At 42.7% G+C, this 21,576-nt stretch overlaps 1 protein-coding gene across 3 annotated transcripts in view; it reads left to right on the top strand.

The window, feature by feature from the left end:
• asap2a (ArfGAP with SH3 domain, ankyrin repeat and PH domain 2a) overlaps positions 1–21,576 on the top strand; it is an 86,752-nt gene that overhangs the window by 35,406 nt on the left and 29,770 nt on the right. For all 3 annotated transcript variants that reach the window (XR_011980528.1, XM_072689649.1, XM_072689648.1), the window contains exons 3-5: positions 9,866–10,011; positions 11,365–11,439; positions 18,412–18,461. Coding sequence is in view for 2 of the 3 variants with exons in the window: in XM_072689649.1 (XP_072545750.1) it covers positions 9,866–10,011; positions 11,365–11,439; positions 18,412–18,461 (271 nt within the window). In the remaining variant the exon portion in view is untranslated. The remainder of the gene's footprint in view (positions 1–9,865; positions 10,012–11,364; positions 11,440–18,411; positions 18,462–21,576) is intronic.

The raw sequence follows: 21,576 nt of genomic DNA, 5'->3' as shown, positions 1-21,576 counted from the left end.
ATTAATGATCCTTTCTGCTATTGATTAAGCTCTCACTTTTATTTGATTAGTAGTGGAGTTCAGTGATTCCCAAAGTTCCTCAATCCACACTCAAGTAAGGTTCTCTTGCTTGGGACAGTTTTTTCCCGTTGCTCTACCATTGGGACCCGTCTAAAAAATATAAGTCCTGTAAGTTGTGAGGTAAGACCTGCATGGATCACATCACTGAGCCTTAGGTGCCCAAGACCCTGTCGCCGGTTCACTGGTTGCCCTCTCTTGGAGCACTTATCCTTCCTGATGTTTTGGAGATGCTCTGACCTAGTTGTGTAGGCATCACAGTTTGACCCTTGTCAAATTGGTTCAAATCTATATGCTTGTCCATTTATCACCTTCAAGAACTGACTGTTCACTTGCTGTCTAATATACCCCAACCCTTGGCAGACACCACTGTAGACTAAGATAATCATAATCAATCGGCTAATGTTATGGCTGATTGGTGTATATTACATTAGGTTTGGGCTTCCGCTGACCGTTCCTCACTGCAGTGAGTGAATAGTGGATATCCTATTCATTCAAATATGCCTGGATCTGCCCCAATCCCGATTACAAATAATAGCAGCTTGTACTTTTTTTGACGCTATATCTGGTATACTTTTTTATGACGGTCCCTCTTAAGCCGCAGGCCTTATTTGTCCTGTCCTAGCAGTATACGGTCATCTGTTATGAATTATTCGAGTAATAAAGGACAGGATTTTGAATGACGCTCAAACTTTACCATTCTGTGGTCTTTACCTAGCTACACACTTAGCTTCAGCTCGCCCACAATTAGGCTAAGCTGTTTTGTCGTGACGTGCAGAGCCTGAGGTTTTGTTCTGAATGTGTTTGAATATATATAGCGTGCCACAGGCAGCTTTTTGTAGCCATGATTATCAGCCTACTGCAGTGAGCATGTTCAGCTAGGCATGCAGCAAAACAGCCTTGCTATGGTTTGCAATTATTTATTTATTTTTTAAACCACCAGTAAATGAGTTTGCACTGTTGCTGGGGGGCTGTTGCTGCGGTAACTCTGTATACGTTGTATTATTATTTTTATTACATCTCCAGTCACTGGGGTGCCCTACTTTGGGAACGTTGGGACTAATCTAACAAGGCTGTAATGCCTCATTTGTTGCCTCTCTGTTCGCTGAGGTACTTACTCACAATTTCATCTGATTGTCAAGTCCGTCAAGCTCCCAGCACTTCTCGTAGCGCATTACAATTACCCCAACCAGCCATAAGATTAGCACCACTGTGTAATACGGGTGTAGTGAGAAACATCTTCATCTACAGTGGCGTCTTCTCCACTTTGACAAGGCCCGAATTGTGGTGGCTAGACAACTGGATCAGAACACCTCCAAAACATCAGGCAGTGCAACCGGTATACCATCGTAGGTAACTAAAGCCCATTGACGCGACCCATGGAGGTCCCACCTCACAACTTGCACGACGCCAGACATCACAGGACGCCTTCAGAGGTCTCGTGGAGTCCGTGCCTCGAATGGTCAGATCTGTTGTGGCAGCACAAGAGCCTACCCAGTAATACCTACTCAGTCATGCTCATTAGGCAGGAGGTGTTAATGTTATGGCTGATCTGTGTGTAGAAGGATGTTTGGTTATTGAAATATATGGATATGTGGAATTTGTGCTACAGAAAGAAATAACATTTAAGATATATTATATTATCCAACGATGTCCAATCAACTGTCTGTCTAACCGCTATCACTTAATTAAACACAGATATGTTTCACACAGCCGGCTGGTCTCCCGACGGTTAGATAAGCTAAGGAAATGCTTTGGGGAGTGTTTACACAGCACATAGATATTCTGCAGCATAGCCAGCCCAGGACACATTCCTTTGGGAACAGTGTTGTGTTTTGCAATATGCATTGTTCTGCCTGAGCCACGGTGTGCCGACTACAGTGCAGGGGGGCGTGGGGGGGGTGGGCGTGGGGAGTTCGGAGAAGTGCAGACATGGCAGAAGTGGAGACTAGCCGTCAGCCGTTCATGCGATATAACGCTAAATCTCGACCGCCTGGCTGGGCGCTCTGAAATGAGTGGACCAGGCCAGAGGTTGTGCTCAGCAGTTTACGGTCACGCATGAGCAGGTCACTCTCGGAGCTCTCACGCCACTTCCACACAAAGCCAAAGGAGCTCGCCAGCCGCTGACATGGTAGAAGATAACATGACTGTGTTTGCAGTCCAAACAGAGGCGCTGTTGATGCAGTACACACACACACACACATATATGCACACACACACACACACATACAGTCCAGAGGCCTGTTTTCATAACATGGGATGCAGACAGACAGTGGACTTTATCCGAAGTGTGTGTCTGTGAATGGAATATCTGCTCTTTCTTACAAAACAAACAAAATAAGCCTGTAGACACGTTGCATGGACAAAAGTATTGGGACACCTGCTCATTCATTGTTTCTTCCAAAAAAATAAAAAGGGAATTAAAGAGAGAGACTGTATCCTGCTTTGGTTGGAGTAACCGTCTCTACTGTCCAGCAAAGGCTTTGTATGAGATTTTGGAGCATTTCTGTAAGGGTTTGATTGCATTCAGTGATGAGAACATTAGTGAGGTCAGGGTGTTGGATGAACACCACCCCACCTCTTCCCTAACTCCTTCCAAAAGTATTGGCTGGAACACCATCACCCCAGAGAGCACAGTTCAATATGCTCAACAGCTCAATGCTGGGAAACTTTACACCCTTCCTAGCCCACCAACTTAAAGTAGCTGAATGCATTCATTAGATTGGGTGTCCACAAACATGTGGACATGTAGAGACATTTTCTAAACCAGTAGAACTTAATCTTAACTTGTTCTTCATATTTGACATAGATGTGTTGTGGAACAAGCCCTTTTTACAGCAACACAAACTGCCTTTTTGAGCATGCGTGTCTGTTTAGGAGCATGAACCCTAAACATAAGAGGTAGAGTGGCCCAAATTTCTCCCCAATCCAGTGAGGACCTAGCCTTTGACCCACAAATTCGTCCCCGCGACCCGGTCCCCTTTCTGCTCTACCTGAGCTGACTCGTAAAGGGGTGGCCCAGTTCTGAGGACCCAAAACAGATGAAATGCTAATGTTATCAGTGTGTATGAGCACACCCGTTTCTGAAATACAGGCGTACCTCTGTGTTTTTGCCATCGGTAGGTGGTGGTCACGTGATCTGGATATGGGAAAGTCAGTGGCGCTGCTAAAGATACACAAGTACAGGAAATTTTTTTAGAGTTTTTAGGGTTACAATCTAAACAATAGCTGCATGTTTTGACCCACTTAAACAGACCCTTGAATCTCACTCCTGCAGTACTCCTGCTTTTCTGTGCTCGGCACACCTCATTAAGCTCCTCAGCTGTTTAGCAGGCGATAATGAGCAGACAGTAGATGTGTTGGAGAAAGGAAATTGTTCAAATATTCAGTGCTCAGATAATCCGGGGCTAAAGCTGGTGGTTGGCATTAAATGAAGCAGTAAGCGCCGGAGCAGCTAGAGGTAAAGTTCTGAAGTTCTGAACATGAGTAAGCACAAAGTCCTCCCTCCTCCCAAGAGAAAACCCAACCTCTCGGCTCAAAGGATTCATCCAAAGCTTTCGTTTTATTTTCTCAAGCAGCGCCGAAGTGCTTCAGTTGCTGCCACCACAACCCCCCCCCCCCATCCCCTTGTCGGTGAGGGTTTCGTTCTGAGCGTGCTCGCATGACAGAAGTCTGCGGAAAGCACAGAGTCTGGTGGCCTGTCTGGGCTTTAATGAGATCTGATGAGTCACAGCAGAGAAGCAGGTGTTTGGAAGGGAGCAGCTCTTCACACTCTTTCACGCACTGTCTCACACTCCCCGCGCTCCTCTCCTCCCTCCCTCGTGCTGCGGGAGCGCAGCAGCGACTTGCCTTTGTTTCTCATGTGAGCAAACCGGCTCGCCCCTATGCTCTGAAAAGGAGCAGTTTGGCAAAGTCCCCCTTTCCCTAGATGCACACAATCAGCTAAGACATGTTTGGTGTCCCGATTTTACTTGTTTTATTTATTTATTTATTTGTTTTACATTTTTTACTGAAGCTAAAAGGCTAAGACCTGAGGAGGATGGGTTCCTCATCAAGGTTTCTTCCTCTCGATCCGATCTCAAGCGCATTGTTATTCTAGTAATTCTATTCTAGTTATTCTATCGTCTCACAGTTGCCTCACAACTGTGTCGGACTGGTAAAGAAATAGTAAAAATCTAATGAATGATGTTTATCACTTACCCCAGATTCAGTCCATCATGCTCGATATGCGACATGTGCTGCCCTTGTTAAGAACGGGACATGGTAGGGTAATAGTGCTAACAAACACTGTCACTGGACTTGGACTGGTCACCAGTCGGATCTTGGTAAATAAATGTACAGCCTGTATGGTACACCGTCATCTATTAAGCTTCAGCAATGATGCAAATTCTAAAATGTAAATTGAAATATAATAAAAAATATATAAATAAAAAAATCATTACTGTAATTAATCCCGGTTTTAATAGGCATTTTGCATTTTTCATGTAATTTCAGTCTGCCGTGTCTTGGTGGCTTACCTTAGACCTTAAAGTTTGAGCCCCCCCCCGATACTCAAAGCCTCTTTGGCACTGGTCCCACTAGTCCAAACTGTGAATCTGGATCACAACCAAGGATGGATTAGTTGTAAGTCCCATATGTGAGTTATACTATAGCTTACATCTTTCCCGGTTTGTAATAGGATTACTATACAATTTCCAGCTTTTTAATATTGCTTAATAATTAATAATATAAATTTTATTCTGTACAGAAAGCAAGTAACACTATGCAGTAGTTTTTCATGGTCGTTAGGCTGTAAAACCAAAATGTTGCCAAACTGGTGATAGTTTACAAATGTATGCAGTAAAAATACACTACAAACAGAACATCAGAAGCCTAACTTTCAGTCTCGCAAAGCCTGCAAAGAAACAAGGGTGTCTAAAAGGAGGGTGACAAACAGAACTATAATAATTGTAATGTTCCATTATGTCAAATATACCAGCCCAGGATAGTGGTCATATAAATACGGACAAAAGTGCACAGTGTAGCCAAAATAAGAGTAGCCACCATCCTGAGGCCTGGTATCTGCTATCAGGCAACCAAAGCAGAATCACTGCATATCCTTCTTAGAATAGAGTTCTATATGCTGCCCTAGAGATTGAAGGATTGATCGGCTGTGTATCGGCAGCAGCTGATTTTTTTTCTTAGCCCAAATTTGCCCAAAAATGACATAAGCTGATCTTGCGAGCTGGTCAGATCAGCTTCTGTGTGAGATCGCAAGACTCTGCAGTTCCTGCACTTCACTCACCGCTGCAGACCCCCAGTAAAGCCAGTGTTGAAATCTGGTCGTAGTAATGGGTGTTGCACGGCTTGTTTGGCCGCCTGGCATTTTTTTAATCTGACTCAAATTCAAATGACTAAAACTAATGAACCTTGTGCGGGAAGCAATGACTGATTAGCCCTCTCGCAAAGAGTTTGTCACTTAGCCCAGTACAGTGAGTACCAAAGCACAGCAGAGTTAAAGAAGTGCTGTTCACAGACTCTCGCAACGAGTGCTCGGATTTCAGCAGCGTATTAAATGTGGGAATATTGTGGGAATGCTGTATTACTGACCGTTTTACTGTTATCTCTGCCTGCTATAGCTTTTATTTTATTAATTTTTAATATTTCCTGTAGCTGTGTGATGCACATTAGCCGTTTTTGAGGGAAACTGTAGACTTAAAGAAGTCAAGAAAAACATTACAAAAGACAACTCCCCAAATGACACCCTGACCTTTTTAACCCCTTGAACCCTTGAAAGTCGAAGTATGTAGTCAGCGCCTCCGAATGTATTCAGTCTACATTTGGTCCAGGCAGGCAGATGAAAGCCCAGATCCGTTGGAGTGTTTCCTGGTCTCCCGCTCTTCCTCTTTTGTTTTTGGGCCGTCTCCGCTGTGACTCCAACTCTGGACCTGCTCCAACATGACAGCACGCTACTTGCCTCGCTTCCTGCAGCTTTGTGCCTGGACAATGGCAGAGAGAGAAAAAGAGAGAAAGAAACCTTTGACACTGATCCTCACCAACTCCACTCTGAGCAGACTAATGTATTATTCATCAGAGGCCATTGATTTGTGCCCGGGTGCATATCAGCAGGAGTTTTTAGGGTGGTGGTAAGTAACAGTGTCCTGTAAATGGCTACGTCAGGCTCCATCTCCGAGTCTGCAGAGGTGTGTTAGCTTGGCTTGGTAACACAAGCCAATATTAGAGGAGTAGAGCAGCCTTCCACATTTAAGCTTCCCACCGGGCTAAGATGTCACCTTGAATTGGTCAATATCGGACTGGGCCACATGGTTTAGTCAGGCTAAGCTTAGCTTGACTAAGGCCTTAGTCAGGCTGTTACATGAGCATGACCCTAAAACTCTCAGTGTTGGTCAGACTTGAACATTGCTGTGCATGTCAACATTTTTGAGCAGTTTTAAACTGTTGAGAGTCAAATTTTGGTCGTATGTAGTTCAAATATGTCCTCTGTCTCTGTCTTCATTTACCATTAGAGGTCTAGGGTTGTTATGGTCATTTTTGCTATGCTTTTTGAAAGGTTAACTAATGGCCTAATTAGTTGTGAAATAATTACGGATGCACCGATCCGATACTAGGATCAGACATCGGCACCATTACTAACAAAATAGCTGGATCGGGTATCTGACAATTAGGCCAATCCACGTTACTGATCCATTCACTGAACCCGATTGCCACACCGCTGGAACTGTAGGCTTCGTAACTCGACCACTTATGAACTATCAGCGAGTAATCCAGCTCGGGAAAAGTCTAGTCTAGAAGACTATTGCCAATAGAATAGGACTCTCTGAAGCAGATAAACATGAGCCTACTGGCACCAGGACTAATGCCAGGTGTGGGCTAGAGGGGTATAAAGCTGGCCAGCATTGAGCTGTGGAGCAGTGGAAGAACTGTATACCAGGATAGTGGTCATATAAATATGGACAAAAGTGCACAGGGTAGCTAAAATAAGAGTAGCCACCATCCTGAGGCCTGGTATCGTCACCAGACGACCAAAGCAGAATCGCTGCATATCCTCCATAGAATAGAGTTCTATATGCTGCCCTAGAGATTGAAGGATTGATCGGCTGTGTATCGGCAGCAGCTGATTTTTTTCATAGCCCAAATTTGCCCAAAAATGACATAAGCTGATCTTGCGAGCTGGTCAGATTATATTATCTAGAATGTGTGAGTTGCTGCAGCTCTGTGTGAGATTCCAAGACTCTGCAGTTCCTGCACTTCACTCACCGCTGCAGACCCCCAGTAAAGCCAGTGTTGAAATCCACTCTGAGTGCTGGATGTTGCACGGCTTGTTTGGCCGTCTGGCGTTTTTTATCAGACTCAAATTTAATTGACTAAAACTAACGAACCTTGTGGGGGAAGCAATGACTGGTTAGCCCTCTCGCCAGGAGTCCATCACTTAGCCCAGTACAGTGAGTATCAAAATACAGCAGAGCTAAAGAAGCTGGTCAGATCATATTGTCCTGTGGAGCAGTGGAGGAACAGTGTTCTCTGGAATGATGGATGGTGCTCCATCCAATACTTTTGGGATGAGGTGGGTTGGTGATCATCCAACATCCTGATGTCATTGAATGCAACCAGATCCTCACAGCAATGCTCCAGAATCTAGTAGAAAGCCTCTCCTGGACAGTAGAGACTCCAGCGAAAGTTGTTTTTAATACCCCTTATCATTTTATAAACGAATAGGTGTCCCAATACTTTTGTCCATATAATGTGCACACTATCTACTCTGAGAACAATCTAAAGAGGATTTGTTAGCTGGGTTCTTACAAATGTACTCAAGTAAGGGTGTGAAGTGTCCTTTCATAAAACATCTCCTCATTCAAAAAGTCCCTCAGGTAAATGTAACAGAGCTAATAACTGCGTTACTATCCACTACTGCTCCCCTTCTCCAGTGGCAGTTAATGCTAGCGGTACTTCCTGACCCTAACTGGTGAACTGGCGTTTGATGGGTGTTCCACTACGGTCAAGCTAACATCATAAACATAAAAGCAGACATAGCACACACAGGCAAAACCCATAAACACTACAGGTGTTGGCTGCAATCTCCACCCACCACACACACACACACACACACACACACACACACACACACACACATATATATGTATTTATAGCCTGCAATCCACTTTTTACGACATGTCCGGGCTTGCGCATTACACACTTTCCCAGAGGCCGACTGAAAAGAGGGTTAATTGTTGACAACACTGGAGCTTTTCCAGTCAAGTCAGAGAATTAACTGATTGCATGTTTCCTTTTGGGAAGCTCTCTCAATATCAGCTCTGTGGCTGGGGCCAGTGGGGATGGAGATAGGGAAAGGCTGGTCTTATTTTGCTGGACTAAGAGGAAGTTCTGGATTTTTGGACATATGTTGAAATTTCCATTTGGCTCTATGGCATTTAGTCTCGTGTCACAGTAACAATGGGAGGAGAGTGGGAATGAAGGGTTTATAATAATAAACAGGTCCCGTGTGTTCCTGGCTCCACACAATAGAAGTGAAAGGAGTGAAGCCAAAATCAAGAACCATTTGATAATGAGAGACTGTCGCATGTGCTCCCCCATGAACTGCGCTGCACTAGGCCCGTCACTGCTGATTATTTCAGCAATGGAGTTCTATACAGCGTCTTCTGATGGTCATTGAAATGGTCATTGATGCATCAAATTAACATGATGCATCACTTTCCCTAGATGCAGTCGAGTGCTAGGCTAGTGTTGCGAACAAATACTGGAGTTAGACTGTCACCAATCGCATCTCGGAAAGACGCACAAAAATGTCTCGTCCCAGTATTCGTGGCGTAAAACCTAATAAGCTCTGCATAGCTGAGTAGAGCAACCACTTTGAGTCACATGGAGCCACTGTTGTCTCAGTATTTGGGGTAATTCCATGCATTACAGCCCAGTTCGAAAGTGGAATAGTACTGCAAAGCAGGATGCTATACTGGAGGATAAAATTCTTAGTAAAAACTTGATTACGTGGCTTTTCATGAGAATTTTGAAGCAAGGAAATGAATATATTGAGATCATATTGGTGAAGTCTAGGGATTCTGGTCAGGGTGGACACATGTCCAGTGTCAAACTGATCAACTATATATGGGGGGGGGGGGCATGTCTTTAACCCAACAATAGCCTTTCAAAAAAATGCCAATATTCTTTACTGGGGAAAAATGCTAAAAAGCCTTGGGAAAGACTTTCTGCAATAAAAAATGACCTATAAATGTCTGTGTTCGGCTCTTCCTAACAGTTGTGTGGTGCTTAAAAACCCTGATATTCTCATGTGCTTTAAGCTTTATGCTCAGTCTGTGTAAAGGATTTAGAGTTTTGCCTGATGCCCTTTCAAACTGTTTATTGCGGGCTTTTATTAACCCCTTTTACTATGTGTCAAAATATAAATTGTATATATTCATAATTTTGACCTCTCAGTAACTAAGGTAATTTCTTGTTTCACATTGCCGCTGTCACATTTTTCACTTTTTGAAATAATATAAATCTGGCAGTTCTTCTTTACATTTTGTCAAAATTCTATGATGATTGGCATAATAAAAAGCCTCCAGATTGACTTGGAATAAAATCTTTTTACATTGACCTCCCTGAAATTCAAGCCTTTTCCTTTTCCTGTGAGGTTTTCTTGCATGGCAATGTCTGTATAGTCATATAATGTAAATTGAATTAATAGCAAAGAAACATTGATAACTTTAGACCTTTACGAGCTATTAAAGGTACACTGTGCTAAAAGGCAGATTTCAGTGCTGACCTCATGTTTTGGCTCTTTTCCCCTCAGCCCATGTGGAGAATGAGGAGCAGTACACTCAGGCTCTGGAGAAGTTTGGGGAGAACTGTGTGTACCGGGACGACCCTGACCTTGGCTCTGCCTTTCTCAAGTTCTCCGTCTTTACCAAGGAGCTCACCGCCCTCTTCAAAAACTTGGTGAGCACTGTGTGTGTGTGAGTGTGTGTGTGTCTGTATCAGTGCTACTCTGGTCTTAAAGAGCAAATGGCTTTTGCACACATTTGCTTCCTGATGTTAATGCGTTGGGACCCCTGAGTCCAAATATAATCCTCAATCTTCAGCCTATGGGGTGGATCAGCTTTCATGAACATCTCCTTATTCAGTTCACTATAATTCCACTCAGGATTGTTGATCTAAGCCGTCTCAGACACTCGAGACCTTTATGATTTTTCAGATTACTGGCAATTGCAGTATTACTACTGAAGAATTGTTTGACTGAAACGATGCTGGTAATTGACGGATGCTGACGGATGCTGAATTTGAACAGCATGATGTTAAAAATGATTGACTAAAATGTGCACAGTGCTTCCAATCTTGACTTTTTGCATTAGGATAACATACCACAAAAGATCCAAACTATGAGGTATTTAAAAGTGTGTGTTTAAGTAGCATAGAATAATGAAGGTTTGGTACATGGAAGTACTTTAAACCTCAAAGCAAAATGTAAGTAAAGTAGCTTAAGTAAAACCGAGCTGTATAACGGGCCAGTTGTAAAACCCCAAGACTGTTACATAAATGCAACGGCTGCTTTGGAAAAATATTGGAAGCGAGGCTACACAGGCAATAAAGTGATGCTAGCCCATCCCACGAAGCACCGCTGGAGCAGCTGGAGGAATCCCAAGATGGGAAGACGGGGAAGCTGGTGAAGCAAGTGGGTGCTATGGGGGTGCTAGACTAAAAGCTAACCCTACCAGACCCTACTACATTCGCTTCAGCTTCGATTCAGCTAACACTGCAATTCTTTTAACAGTGTGAAAAACAAAGCTATGCTAGGCTAGCGTGGCTTCGCGGCTACAGTGAGCTGTTTGGTGACGTAAACCAGCCAACCAGAGAAGAGCTCTCTCTTATTTTTACCAGGTCCGAATATCCCAGAATATCACACACCATGCTGCTGTTCCAGTCTCAAAAATACCGTACCGTGTCCTGCCATCCTCAGAGGTTTATACTTGTGTTCTCTTTATCTGATTATTTAAGAAAGCTGACGGTTGAGAACTGATCATCATACTCGGCAGTTCAGTTTACATTAAATGATATTGGCCAATCCGTATCCGCCTTCATTTCAGCACAGCTGTTTAACGACCCTGTTACTGAGTTTGTATTCAGAAAGTGCTCTGTTTAACTGCTAATCACGCTCCCACTGCGAGAAAGCACTTTGCTTCCCTGGAGCTGTGTCTGTGTCTCTCTACATAATTACGATCTCCATCGAAACGGAAAGCTGGAGCTCAGGGAAGAACGCAATAAGAGTTGTTTAATGTGCTCTTTCTGTTCCAGTTTCAGAACATGAACAACATCATCACATTCCCGCTGGACAGTCTGCTGAAGGGGGATCTGAAAGGGGTCAAGGGGGTAAGTAAAGTTCGGTTTAAGACAAGCTTTTTAATGGTCAGTCCTGCAACGTTTGTTTTGTCCTGTTTGCCTGTTTGTGGGTATGTATACTAGACGCTGCAGCGAATTCCTAACTCCTGAAGATGGCGCTTGCAGGGGATTCAAGTGTTTCATCAGCTTTCTTTAGAGCAGTTTTCACAGCCCTATGCTGGCTGTACTGGGCCAGAGGTGGCAGCTGGAGCAGCCAGCAGTCTATTTAATGAGGGCTGAAGTCACTGTCCCACATCGCTGCTGCCCACCAAACCCCTGGAAGGGAAAGTCACCCGCAGCAAACAGTTCTGACAGCCATAATACCAAACATACTCCTGCTACAGCAACACTTCTTCTTTGAATTCTTGAATTTTTTATTTTTTTAAAGCACATTTATGAGGGACAGAAATATTTTTCCCCCTGGCCCGCAGTTGCTAAGTAACAGCAGTAACACCGCAATAACATCCAGCTATCTCATTAATTTGCAATAATATATTTTTTTATTAAATATTAATAAACTCTCTTGGTCCATTAATATATATATATAAGACTGAACTGTTGCACTTTTGCGGTTCGCGTTGGCTTCCAAAAGGAGTGTGATGAGGACCGGAACGGAAGCCTGGTTATCAAAATTTTGATGCTTTAGCTCGCGGTGTTGGCTAAGTTTCCAACCAAAACCGTTAAAAACACAACGCTACTAGTGAGAGGACAGTGCTCCACACCTAGTCATAGCAAAAACAACAAAAATAATATAGTAAGTACATAAAAAGATAATAACTGCTGTGGTTGGCGGCAGTGGGGTACTCTGTGTGGAGCTATTTTGGGGGTCTTCAGAGCAGGTCTTCAGAGCAGGTGTGCCCCTTTAGTGGTCAGCACAGCCAGAGCAGGTGCGCTGTTGGTGGTGGGTGTGAAGTCATATGTTAAAGATGAGCGAAAAATACTACGTGCTGGAAGCAGCCGATAAATCGCCATAAATCTCAAAATTGGAATTCATGTAATTTCACTCCCTTTTATTCGCAGACTGAAGGCTAGCATGGCCGCAGTTTAAAACGTGGTGTTTTTTTTTTAATTATGCCCCGTATCCTGCAGTGCATTTTTAGCCTGGTACTTTCACTTCTTAATTCATGAGAAGATTTTCACAAAACTATTAAATAAAGGCCTCCGGTACTGACCACTGGAAATTGCAGTGGTTCAGCCTGGTACCATTGTGAATAGTCATGCTGCATTTATATGAGAGAGAGAGAGAGAGAGAGAGAGAGAGAGAGAGAGTGCGCGAGAGAGAGAGATGTAAGCAGATGGACAGATTGGTGTATAGAGCTCCTTTAGGACATCTTCCCCCATTAATGTCTGTCCTGACCTCCTGACCCCTCAGCACCATGTGACTGCGATTCGTTAGCTCCCGCAGGGAGCGTGATGTGATTTTGCTCTTAATGAGGCCGCTTCTCTCTGCTCTCCATCTCGTCTCCCTGGAGATTCACTCCTCCTTCGCTCCCTCCCTTCCCCATTCTCTCTCTTTCTTCGTTTCCCGTGGTGATGGGGCCCCAGCTCCCTGAAAAGTGAAACTCTCTCAGGGAGATGTTCGTCCACAGCTAGACGCTCATCACCGCTCTAATTGGGATCTGCTCCAGACTTGACACAGTGGGACCCTTCAGGCTTTTCTACTTCCTCTCCAACTTGCGCAACACCTATGGTCTTCTAGCTGTTTCACGGCTACTTGGACAGCGATGACTTCGCGGTCAGCTGGAAAAGAAAATAAAGGACATTTAAGGACAGCGGTAATACTTTTTGGAATACAGTGCACAGTTTTGTTATTTGGAGGTTCTGACTTTTATGTGAGCTTATATAGCTAGAACACTTGTTTCATGACCATCTTTCCCCAAAAGCCTGTTTTTGCACCTTTGAGATTGATGTACAGTATATTAGCTTGCTTTGCTTGAGCTATCCCTTTAACCACACATTAAGACAGAACCCCCATGTTATTCTACACCACCTACAAGGTCCAGACTAAGGACCCAGGCCTTATATAAACAGGCCTTACGGAGTGTTTGTTAAGGCTGTACATACTAACATGCTAATTCCGCTCTGCCCTGATTCTCTGATGAAGTTAGGCAGTAATGGATTAAGATTATAGGCCTCTGTGCAGGTTGTCGCTCGAGCCATTAACCCCAGCCTGTGCCTTTCACGCTCCATCCACTGCAGCCTTTTTGACATCAGAGAGGAAACCATACTTGGAGCGGAATGATTATGTACGCTGTGCTGCTCTCGGTTGTTTTTCTGAAAACACGACACCCCCAGCAGTTGGTTTTAGTTCTTTACAGGCTAATAACCTTCAAAAACAGCTGGCAGTAGAACGTAGAATGGGCCATATTTTTACATTTTCAAAGGTTCTTTGAAGAGCCAAATACAAGACATTTTTTCCATCACAAATAATAACCATGTTACCAAGCAAAGAACTTGTGTTGTCATGGTTTCATATAGGATCACTGGCTTTTCTAAACAACCGTTAAGGACATTTAACGATTCTTAAGGACATCTACAATTCTTATAGTCCTGCTTTCCCCCAATTCTTGGGCATCTTTCAGATCTAATAGCCACATGGACTTAGAGGCAATTTGTTGTGCTCTTAGGCGAGATGATATCGGTCATGAATTTCTGATGGATTAAGCCACCTTACATTAATTTCTAAAACTTTCCATAGATTATTAATAATAACTGTTCTATCACAATTTGTTTGCTTATGAAATCCTGGAAATTCTGGGACAGTTTCTATCACTTAAAACTTCAGGCAGGTGTTCTAGGGTGTCTATGCTGTTCCATGTCTCGTACCTACCAAGTGGTCTAAGAAAGGACAACCGGTGAATTGGCAACAGACCCCACCTCACAACTTACAGGACTTAACGGGTCTGCTGCTAACGTCTTGTTGCCATCATCTGCAGGAGACCTTCAGAGGTCTTGTGGAGTCCATGCCTCGGATGGTCAGATCTGTTGGGGTAGCACAAAGGGGACCTACTCAATGATAGGCATTAGGCAGTGGTGCTAATGTTGTGGCTGATCCATGTAGAATCATGTTTAAATAGTTCTGTAATGTATGAAACTAGAATCGGACATACCGCAAAACCGGCTGTAATGTCTCTGGACTGTGTGTGATAGAATGACCCGGCCACCCTGTGTCCTGACCCTGCTGCTTATCTGGCATAGGGACTGCTGGAGAGTGCTGAGTCAGCAGCAGTGGGAGCCTTGAAAAACACATATGCAGAGCTGATGTCACACTAGAAAAATGCTGAAGCTGACCATCCCACTTTCTCTGTTGTCTCACACACACACAAGTGATTAATCCTGAGCTCAGCTTCCAATCACACAGACTGGTCTAAAAAAGACTTTCTGAGCACTTCCGTTGTAGCGAGTGAAGGGGGGCTCGGAGTTGAAAGTCTATGACTTGTACAGCTCACCCAGACACACTCTCAAAACTCTCCACACTTTGGAGTTATGGAGTGACTGCAGAGCTCAGATGATGCTTTTGTTGCTCAAGCCAGCAATCCTCTTTAATCTGAAGTGCTCTTTGGCATGTAGACGTAGGCTGTAGGGCAGCCAATCTGTTTACACTCCTGAAAATAAAGGTGCTAAAAGAGTTCTTTGGGGTGATGCCATAGAAAAACCATTTATGGTTCTTCAAAAAGCCTATCTGTAGATGGTTCTTCCAGGAACTGTTTTGGTCAATGAGATGTGGAAGTGTAATTTTTTTTTTTTTTTTTTAAGAATTTCAAAAGTTAAAATTTATTTATTTATTTATTTTAACACTTCATGTAAATCTAGCCTAGAACCCTTAAGAACCTTTATTTTAAAGACTGCAGGGCCTATGGAAGTGGCACACTCATGCCATTTGCTTTTTTTTTTCTTTTTTGTCTATGCAACATCAATTATTATTCATTGTTATTATTATCATTCTAAGACATATTAGGGCACTATCACTAACAGCTAGTTCACTAACTCCAGTTCAGTTGTCTTTTTTGGCTCTTTATCTAAGCGCTCTAAGGACAACAGCAACATTGGAATAGTTGTAGTAACTTTAAGTCATTATTATTGGTTTGCTGTGCTGTTTCCAAGCACTATATGGACAGAAGTATTGGGACCGCTGCTCATTCATTGTTTCTTCCGAAATCAGCGGTTTCTCTACTGTCCATGGAATGCTTTCTACTCGATTTTGGAGCATTTTAAAGAGGATTTGATTGCACTCTGCAACAAGAGCGTTTGTGAGGTCAGGATGTTGGATGACCCCCCTTCCCCAATTCATCCTCAACTCCCCAACCCATTCAAAAAGTATTGGTTGGAGCACCATCATTCCAGAGAGTACAGTTCCACTGCTCTGCGGGCCAATTAGACAAGCTGTGAATGTGCATTTGCACATCTGTGTAGCTGGATGCATTCATTAAAAGGGATGTTTGCAAACAATTGGACATATTGTGCATTAGCCAACATTATAATCCAGTGGATTACATACTTCATTAGCTAATGAATTCTATTTAGGTTTCACTTATATTCCGAAACTTCAGATTTCAGTTTGCACAATCTCACTTTTTTTGTGCTGTGCATGCAACAGTAACTATTCCTCAAATTCAGAACATTAAAAATGAATAAAATAACAAATCTGCGCTATTGAATTCAATAAATCTCCCACTTCTGCCAAAATAACTAACTCTTAGACTTGCCTTTTAAGTTTATTCTCATTTGTATTTGTTTGCACTAGCTATCTCACATTTACTTCACCTTGAGTTCAGCTCTCGCTCTCGCTCGCTCACTCTCGTGCACTTTCACTCTTGGGTCGAAGGACTGAGTGCATAAATGGGTCTGATTAAGGCTTAATAGAATACCTCTTGATTGTTTCTTGTGTTAATAAGTTCATAAGAGATTTAGAGTGTTGTGTAGATTTAAGACTATGTTCAGGTGTGTGTGTGTGTGTTTTGCTTTCCTCGCACAAGTTAAGTTACAGTTAGAACACTGTGTGCTCAAATGTTCATGTACCATTATGAATCAGTTTATGTAATTTGTAAGGCTGTTCAGTTAGAAGCACACCCTTCTGAGGCCATTAGATAATCTCAAAGCACCTGAGCTGAAACCAGGCAGCACTTTCATAGACCAATAAAAAGACACTTTGTTGGAATCGGTACAGCTTTCCACTTGTTGAAATAGGTCATTAACGAGCCTGAACTGTGCCAGACACATGCTTTATAACCATGATGTAATGGGTTATACGTGCAATGATGTGCACGCTTAGTCACACACTGTTTTGTAGTCTACTTATGTATCAACCGTTTCTTGTTAGCTAATAGGTTGCTCTAGTGAAGGCCATTGACAGACAACCCCTTTACGCAAAGGGAAAAATTGTACATTGTGGTTTTGGATACACTGTTCTTTATAAATAACAGAGTGTGTAAATGCTATAGTCATGCTGTTTGGTGAATGAAAAGTAAATAGTGGAACAAATCTATGGAGGCCCTACCTCACAATGTACAGGACTTAAAGGATCTGCTGCTAACAATCTTCTGCTTGTGCCAGATACCACAGAATGCCTTTAGAGATCTTGTGGAGTCCATGCCTCTAATGGTCAGATCTGTTGTGGCAGAACAAGGGGGATTAGGCAAATGGTGCTAATGTTATAGCTGATCAGTGCAGTTGCATCCTTTACCCAGTTTATACATAATCACCATCTGGTTTACCCCAAATAATGATCCAATTCTGAGGCATTTACTGAATCGGTTTACTATAAAACCTGATAAGTATTTGCAATAGTATCTGTAGGCAGTTCAGCTGTCTTGGTTTTTGTTTTTTATTTATTTTAATTTGCTTAAATGTCTTGCAAGTTACCTCAAAATGCTTTAATATAAATAAAGCACACTGCTGCAGTTCAGTAATATCTAATGGGCAGCAAAAGCCTTCTATTGGTGTACCATGGTGATGGTGCAAATGAACCGAAATCAGCCGTGTACCTCTACAATATCTGCTGTTAATAGGCTTTTTTAACCCCTTTTTGGTGCTATATAGAATCAATTTTCAAAGGTTCTTTGAAGAGCCATATACAAGATGTTTTTTTTTCCATCACAAATAATAACCATGTTACCAAGCAAAGAACTTGAGTTGTCATGGTTTCATATAGGATCACTGGCTTTTCTAAACAATCGTTAAGGACATTTAACGATTCTTAAGGACCTACAATTCTTAGAGTCCTGCTTTCCCCCAATTCTTGGGCATCTTTCAGCTTTAATAGCCACATGGACTTAGAGGCAATTTGTTGTGCTCTTAGGCGAGATGATAGCTGTCATGAATTTCTGATGGATTAAACCACCTTACATTAATTTCTAAAACTTTCCACATATCATTAATAATAACTGTTCTATCAAAGTTTGTTTGCTTTTGAAATCCTGAAAATTCTGGGACAGTTTCTGTCACTTAAAACTTCAGGCAGGTCTTCTAGGGTGTTTCTGGTATGCGGTTCCCGGTCTCGTACCTACCAAGTGGTCCAAGAAAGGACAACCAGTGAATTGGCAACAGGGTCATGGGCACCTAAGGCTCATCAAGACCCCACTCCACAACTTACAGGGGTAGGATTGGACTACCTCTAGTCCTATACCTAATGTAACCTGAAACCGCTCGCACTCTTTCTGTGTTTGAGTAGTTTATATAGAAGCAGTGACTTTTACGTGGCCTACTTTTAAATGTTCCTTTTAATAAAAAGTTCATGATCTGAATTCCAGTCTGAATGTAAGATTGCGCTGGCTAAGCAACTGCTGCGTTTCCTCTAACACCAATGGCAGCAGGCTGAGACAGGGCCACAGATCTGCAGGCCTGGCAGCATTGTTGCTGCTTGATCTTGATGTGTTTGGTGTGTTTCTTCACCCCCTTTCTTCGCCTGCTAAAGTGCACCTTTAGTGCTGCCGTTCATTTACGTCTTCTTCTGTTCTTTTGCAGGATCTGAAAAAGCCCTTTGATAAGGCCTGGAAAGACTACGAAACCAAAGTGTAAGTCCTTTTGTCTTCATCCTTGACCACATAGATTCAGTGGCCATTGCTAACTATTCAAGTGCAGGTCCATGTATTAAAGCTGGAGATGCATAAGCACACCCGAGTTCTGGAGTAACAGGTGGAGGAACCTCATCAGAATGAACCTCATTGACGAATTCCTGTAAGATTTACATTGCCATGTCTAACAGCAAACCTAGAGCTTATAAGCTAATGAGATGGAGGGTGATGAATTGTTCATTTACTGTCACTTTTAACTGTCCTGTCAGATTTGTGTATGTATGTATGTGTGTGTGTTTGCCATCACTGATCCATGCGTCACTTTGTTAGAGCGATTCTAGCACTTTAGATAATGAGCTGTTATTTTTTCGTCACCTCATCTCCCCTAGTAGTATTGACTGTCGCACTAATTGTGTTGTTTCTCGTTCACACTTCACTGTATAAGACTTTTTTTTATAGCGTTTCTATATATTTTTCAAGCTGCAAAGGACATTCTTTACTGAAAGGGTAATCCTTTTTCCTATACCATGCCATTTGACCAGACGAACAGAAGCCAGGGTGCTTTTTATGTGCCATTTAAAATGTTTGCCATCATTGTTTTCCGCCATCGGCTGCTCGATTTGGCTACCTTTGGCAAGTGCCTCATTGAGACCCTCTTCCACCCTGCTACGTTTTGGCCACATCAGCTCTCATTTCCCTTGGGCTTTGTTGATGAAGAGCTCTGTTAATCTCGTGTAGGAGTTTGTCCCAAGTGTCTTTGTGTTTCCAGGAGGAGGCGAAGGAAGTACTGTTGCTCCCGATATGCTCTAGTCTTCTCTGTCATCACTGTTGCTACTACAGTCTGAGCCATTTTGATCCCCACGTTTGTGTGAAAGCTGTCGGCTATCTGGCTAGCGTGGTTCGTGCAGCCATGTCTTAAGCGTTCTTAATGCGCTGGGCTGTGGATTACTGTGTGCAGATGTCCTGCTAATGAGTATCTCAGCCCTGAATGTGCCTGTCTGAACGCTGCTTTAGCACTGGAGAAAGAGAGCTATACCTAAAGCTCACTTCACACCAACCCAACGTCCCCCAATAAACGCCAGTATTCTAATGTTGCCAGCTGGGTGTAATAATGTTCCAGAGCAAGAATGGACAAGGCGAACACACCAGCTGTAAATGGTGTGAATGGCAGACAACATTCTAGAACAGAGTGAATGGCAGACAACATTCTAGAACAGAGTGAATGGCAGACAACATTCTAGAACAGAGTGAATGGCAGAAAACATTCTAGAACCCTGTGAATGGATAAAATGGGAAAACAGGAGACATTCTAGAACAGAGTGAATGGCAGACAACATTCTAGAACAGGAGACATTCTAGAACAGAGTGAATGACAGACAACATTCTAGAACAGGAGACATTCTAGAACAGAGTGAATGGCAGACAACATTCTAGAACAGGAGACATTCTAGAACAGAGTGAATGGCAGACAACATTCTAGAACAGGAGACATTCTAGAACTGTGTGAATGGCAGACAACATTCTAGAACAGGAGACATTCTAGAACAGAGTGAATGGCAGACAACATTTTAGAACCCTGTGAATGGATAAAATGGGAAAACAGGAGACATTCTAGAACAGAGTGAATGGCAGACAACATTCTAGAACAGGAGACATTCTAGAACTGTGTGAATGGCAGACAACATTCTAGAACAGGAGACATTCTAGAACAGAGTGAATGGCAGACAACATTCTAGAACCCTGTGAATGGATAAAATGGGAAAACAGGAGACATTCTAGAACAGAGTGAATGGCAGACAACATTCTAGAACAGGAGACATTCTAGAACAGAGTGAATGGCAGACAACATTCTAGAACAGGAGACATTCTAGAACAGAGTGAATGGCAGACAACATTCTAGAACAGAGTGAATGGCAGACAACATTCTAGAACAGGAGACATTCTAGAACTGTGTGAATGGCAGACAACATTCTAGAACAGGAGACATTCTAGAACAGAGTGAATGGCAGACAACATTCTAGAACCCTGTGAATGGATAAAATGGGAAAACAGGAGACATTCTAGAACAGAGTGAATGGCAGACAACATTCTAGAACAGGAGACATTCTAGAACAGAGTGAATGGCAGACAACATTCTAGAACAGAGTGAATGGCAGACAACATTCTAGAACAGGAGACATTCTAGAACTGTGTGAATGTCTCCAGTTTTCCATTTTATCCGGAGTGAATGGCAGACAACATTATAGGACAGGAGGCATTCTAGAACAATGTGCATGCATACAACCTTCTAGAGCAGGATACATTCTAGAACAATGTAAATGGCAGACAACATTCTAGAACCATGCAAATGGATAAAATGTAAAACAGGAGACAATCTAGAACGGTTTGAATGACTGGCAACATTCTAGGACAGTGTGAACGGCACCAATACTTTACTTTACCAGATACCAGGTTCTAGAACATTCTAGAACATTGAAGATTGTGCGAATGAAGAGTACTTTAAAAAAAAAGCTACATCTTTGTTGAGTCTCTGAACGATCTCACCAACCAGAGTTTGGGTTTCTTGGAGAGAGGTTGGGTCAGTGCGATCTGGTCTTTAAGGGTACAGGTGTTTGTCAGGAAGCTTCAATTTGCTTTTCTTTGATGGATGGTAAAAAAAAAAAAAAAACTAAATCAGAAAAAATTAAACCAAAGGACACAAATGGAAAAGAAATCGGACAGTGGTCTCAGAACTGCACTCATGTTAGAAGTCCGATGTTTCTGATTTGGTTGGCTCCAACATTTTCTATGCTTTTTTTAGTGTCAGGTGGGCAGTTTATTTATTGCCTCGCGGCTGTTTTTGGCTCATTTCTAGTCAGTGTCAGCTTGCGTGAATGTAATTTCCGCAGCGTTTAGTTTAACTCTCATGATAAGAAACAGGATTCTTCTCTCCACTGTTTAGTCAGGGCTGCATCGCCCTGTTATTTAAAAGCTCTTTGAATGACAGCTACTGTTCTTCCCCGAGGACGTTTGTGTTTTCTTGTAATATGAGCCACTGCCAGAGGGAGGAAATTGCCTTTTTTGTTGACAGTGTACAGCTGACTGTAATGAACCCAGTCTTTCTTTTTTTTTTAAC

This window comes from Salminus brasiliensis, chromosome 10 (assembly GCF_030463535.1).
Source record: "Salminus brasiliensis chromosome 10, fSalBra1.hap2, whole genome shotgun sequence".
In the NCBI taxonomy this organism is placed as follows: domain Eukaryota; kingdom Metazoa; phylum Chordata; class Actinopteri; order Characiformes; family Bryconidae; genus Salminus; species Salminus brasiliensis.
The sequence above is the reverse complement of the archived record's forward strand: the minus strand, read 5'-3'. Positions and strand labels throughout refer to the sequence as shown.